The sequence below is a fragment of the Coffea arabica genome, chromosome 7e, assembly GCF_036785885.1.
Source record: "Coffea arabica cultivar ET-39 chromosome 7e, Coffea Arabica ET-39 HiFi, whole genome shotgun sequence".
NCBI classification, from domain to species: domain Eukaryota; kingdom Viridiplantae; phylum Streptophyta; class Magnoliopsida; order Gentianales; family Rubiaceae; genus Coffea; species Coffea arabica.
In genome coordinates, this window is record NC_092323.1 from 9,331,140 (window position 1) to 9,334,400 (window position 3,261).

The 3,261-nt window shown below is 38.8% G+C and overlaps 1 protein-coding gene across 1 annotated transcript; it reads right to left on the reverse strand.

Annotated features, from left to right (window-relative positions):
* Nucleotides 1-1,305: 1,305 nt before the first annotated feature.
* LOC113700186 (WEB family protein At2g17940-like) lies at nucleotides 1,306-3,031 on the reverse strand. Its single transcript, XM_027220701.2, has 2 exons — nucleotides 2,561-3,031; nucleotides 1,306-2,035 (listed from the first exon to the last, which is right to left on the reverse strand). Exons 1-2 carry the CDS (start codon nucleotides 2,708-2,710, stop codon nucleotides 1,514-1,516), a joined length of 672 nt encoding a protein of 223 aa, XP_027076502.1. The 5' UTR covers nucleotides 2,711-3,031; the 3' UTR covers nucleotides 1,306-1,513.
* Between the last annotated feature and the right edge of the window lie 230 nt (nucleotides 3,032-3,261).

Sequence of the window (3,261 nt, forward strand, 5' to 3'; positions counted from 1 at the left end):
TTTTCACCAAAAATTGGATTAATAAATAAAGGAAAAGATAGATATACAACCATATTCCAACATATATCAAGATGGCCAAGGTACTTAGGGTGTTGAATATTTATTCTCATCATTGTCCAAGGATGACAGGTTTAAACTAACTGAAATACTGAAAATTCTTGTGGATAATGACTAAGAAGACTACTAGATTATATTCGCTGGTATGACTATAAAAATTGTTAAAGATAATTTTTGAATCTAATACTCCGTTTGGATTGGCTATTTTTTCAAAAAATAAGTTTTTCAAATATAATATTACAGTAATATACAATAACTCAAAAAAACATTCCATCCATATTAGTATATCAAATATTTCAAAAAAATTTTATCGTAAAAATTTTTCATATACACTACTACAATAAAATATTTCAAAAACACCCCCTAAAAATAGCTAATCCAAACGGAGCCCTTGCAATTTGAGTCCAATGGGTACCCAAGTATTTCCCAAAATTTCCCATCAATTAATGGGTACAATTGGGATTTGTCCCATTTTAAACCCAATATCAAATTTTAGTATCCATCCCGCCCAAAGTCTCCATGGGCATGGGTAACCCATTGGGACTTGGGACAAATTGCCACCTCTAGCCTCGATGTATATCATTCTTTAAGAATTAGTGCTTGAGTAATCTAAGGGTTGTGCCATAGCACTCTCTTGGTCTAGTTGGGTCTGTATACCCACTAGCCCCTACAACAGCCTCTTTAGGCTCCCCCTCCCCCCTAGATTAGGATAGAGTAGGTTATACAAATGTATCGTTGCTGACAAAAAAAAAAAAAAGAGCAGTGGAGCTTGGAGCATACATTCCTGTTGTTGTACTTGAGGGAAAATCTTCGGTCGACCATAGTTTTGGATTTGCTGTCCCTCTCATCGAGTTCGGACGCCAACAGGAACTTTAATTTGCCCCACAAATGCATCCCCAGAGCGTTACCTTTGCATTATCTGTCATCATGGTAGAAGTCTAATTAAGGGTGGCTGCGTGGAATCTGTTTCACCGATTAAGCTAGAAGGAAACTGTTTCCCACCATTATATTATAGGTCACCTTTGTCAGAGACAAAATTTAGTAGTGTCTCTCATCATTCAGCATATATATATATATAGATTCTTCACTTTGCACGAGCCATGAAAAGCTTCTTTCTTGGAGAAAAGGTTACTAGCTCCCTTGGATATGTATTTTGGCCTCCACTTAATTAAAGGTGGCATTCTCGAAATTTTTTGTTATTTTGAAGTCATGAAGCATTTTATTTAGTACTCGTTGAAGGGACTGCTATTAGTTTCAAAGATTTCAATGAAATAAACGATTACATTATTGTTATTAATATGGATTGATAGAATTTTAACCATGAGCTCTAGCTTGCATGCGCTTCTTTTGAAGAGAACACTATAACCTGTAAACAAAATTCCGGAATGGCCTTATTTCATGCCTCAAACGACGAGCTTGAAGAATAGCCTGCCCAACGAATAATGAGGCCATTGATTCATGGTCCGGTACTTTTCTGGTGCCCCTTCTTTTTGGCAAACAAAAATCCAAATGATGGCCTCTTCTTCAATTTCTTTTCTCCAACTGAAGAGCTTGAATTTACTCCCTCTTGACGATGATGAGGACGATCATCTTCTTCTTTGCTAATAATCACTCGAGTTAGCAGTGGAGGACTAGCAAACTTGACTGACCTCTTCCTTTCGAGCTCCTCGAACCCCTGAGTTTGTGTACTCTTGACTTCAACTTTGGTGCTTGCGTTTTCAATGAACTTGAGTTCTTCAATCTCAGGATCGAGTGATGGTGTTGGTTTGTGATGATCAGTTAATTCCCTCGAGCCCTTCAGCTGCTGTAGCTCCTTCTTTGTCTGCTCAAGCTCTAGTTTGAGCGAATGAAGGTAGTATGCCATTAGATTTCCTTCTTCTTTAGACTTTTCAAGGCTTCTTTTTGTCTCTTCAAGCTCGGCTGTCACTGTTCCTATTTTAGATTGGTGTGGCTGTTCAGCATCGCCTCTTGCTTGCATCTGAACACAGAAAGAAACGCATTCAGTCAGTCGGCCGTACACAATCAAAGTCATTTAAATACCCAGCCCTGTACCTAGTGGATTGTAAACTTCAGCAGAAACTGACTGAATATTAAAGAAAGAAACTAACAGTAAGGAAGTTTCTTGCGTACAATTCACTGACATTAAATATATATCTCGAATGTCTTTCACTTAAATTTCTCCAATTTCAAAGATTCTATAGAATTCTTTGCTATTCATTCAGAATTTTCGCTTAAAGGGTGCATGCTTGAAATTCTGTGGCTTGCCTGGAGTTGCAAGTTAGTACAAAATGCATGACTGACTATTGCGTGCCTCACATGACCACCATGATTTGTAGAATTTGATCAAACTAAGGTAAATGGATAATCCAGTATATATATACGCTGCCTGAATTGCTTATTTCTGATTAGAACACAGGAATATGATAATACAGAAAGATTAAAAGGGAGACAACGTGAGTTTAGGTAGGGGGGGGGGAAGAAGAAAGAAATAACCGGCTAGAACCTGTTTAAGCTTGTTTCCAATGACTTCACCGGCTAGAACCTTTTCCCCAAACAGCGTCACTGCTTCCTTCACAGAACGAAAAGGTTGCCTCATGTCGATTTCTACTCTTCCCCTCACCACCACTCCTCCTCCTTCACCCTCCATGTTCATCACTTGACAGTCAGCTGCCCAGCCTACACAGCCCACGGCATGTAATGTGTATTATTTATTCCTTCCTAGCACTTCGATCAATGGTATTTGAAGCTAGTTGATCGATGACCAAGACGACGATGTCTTTAATTCGGATGATTTCACTTCACCATGGTATATACTAGTTGAAGATCGAGAAGGTGTTGGTTGGTTAGTATTAGTTATGGTGGTGGTGGTGGTGGTGGTGGGATGCTGGGATATTGATTTTCCATATGATGATTACCTAAAGTAAGTACATAAAACGATATTGAATAAGTTAGTAAAACCATTTCTTCGCGTCCACTTCACTAGACATATCTGTTAATTGACGCTGATGTATAAGGTGGTTGCACCATCCTAATTCCTGTGATCAATCCCTTGCTACATCTTCTAAACTACATTTCTAAAGTGCGAAAGATAACGAGCAAGTTTACCGGAAGTGGACCTTTTATGGTCCCCCAATTCCGCCGCCTTGATTTCGACTTGCCTCCCTCTCTTATGGACCCCAACTACTTTTACACCAAGTACTCCCT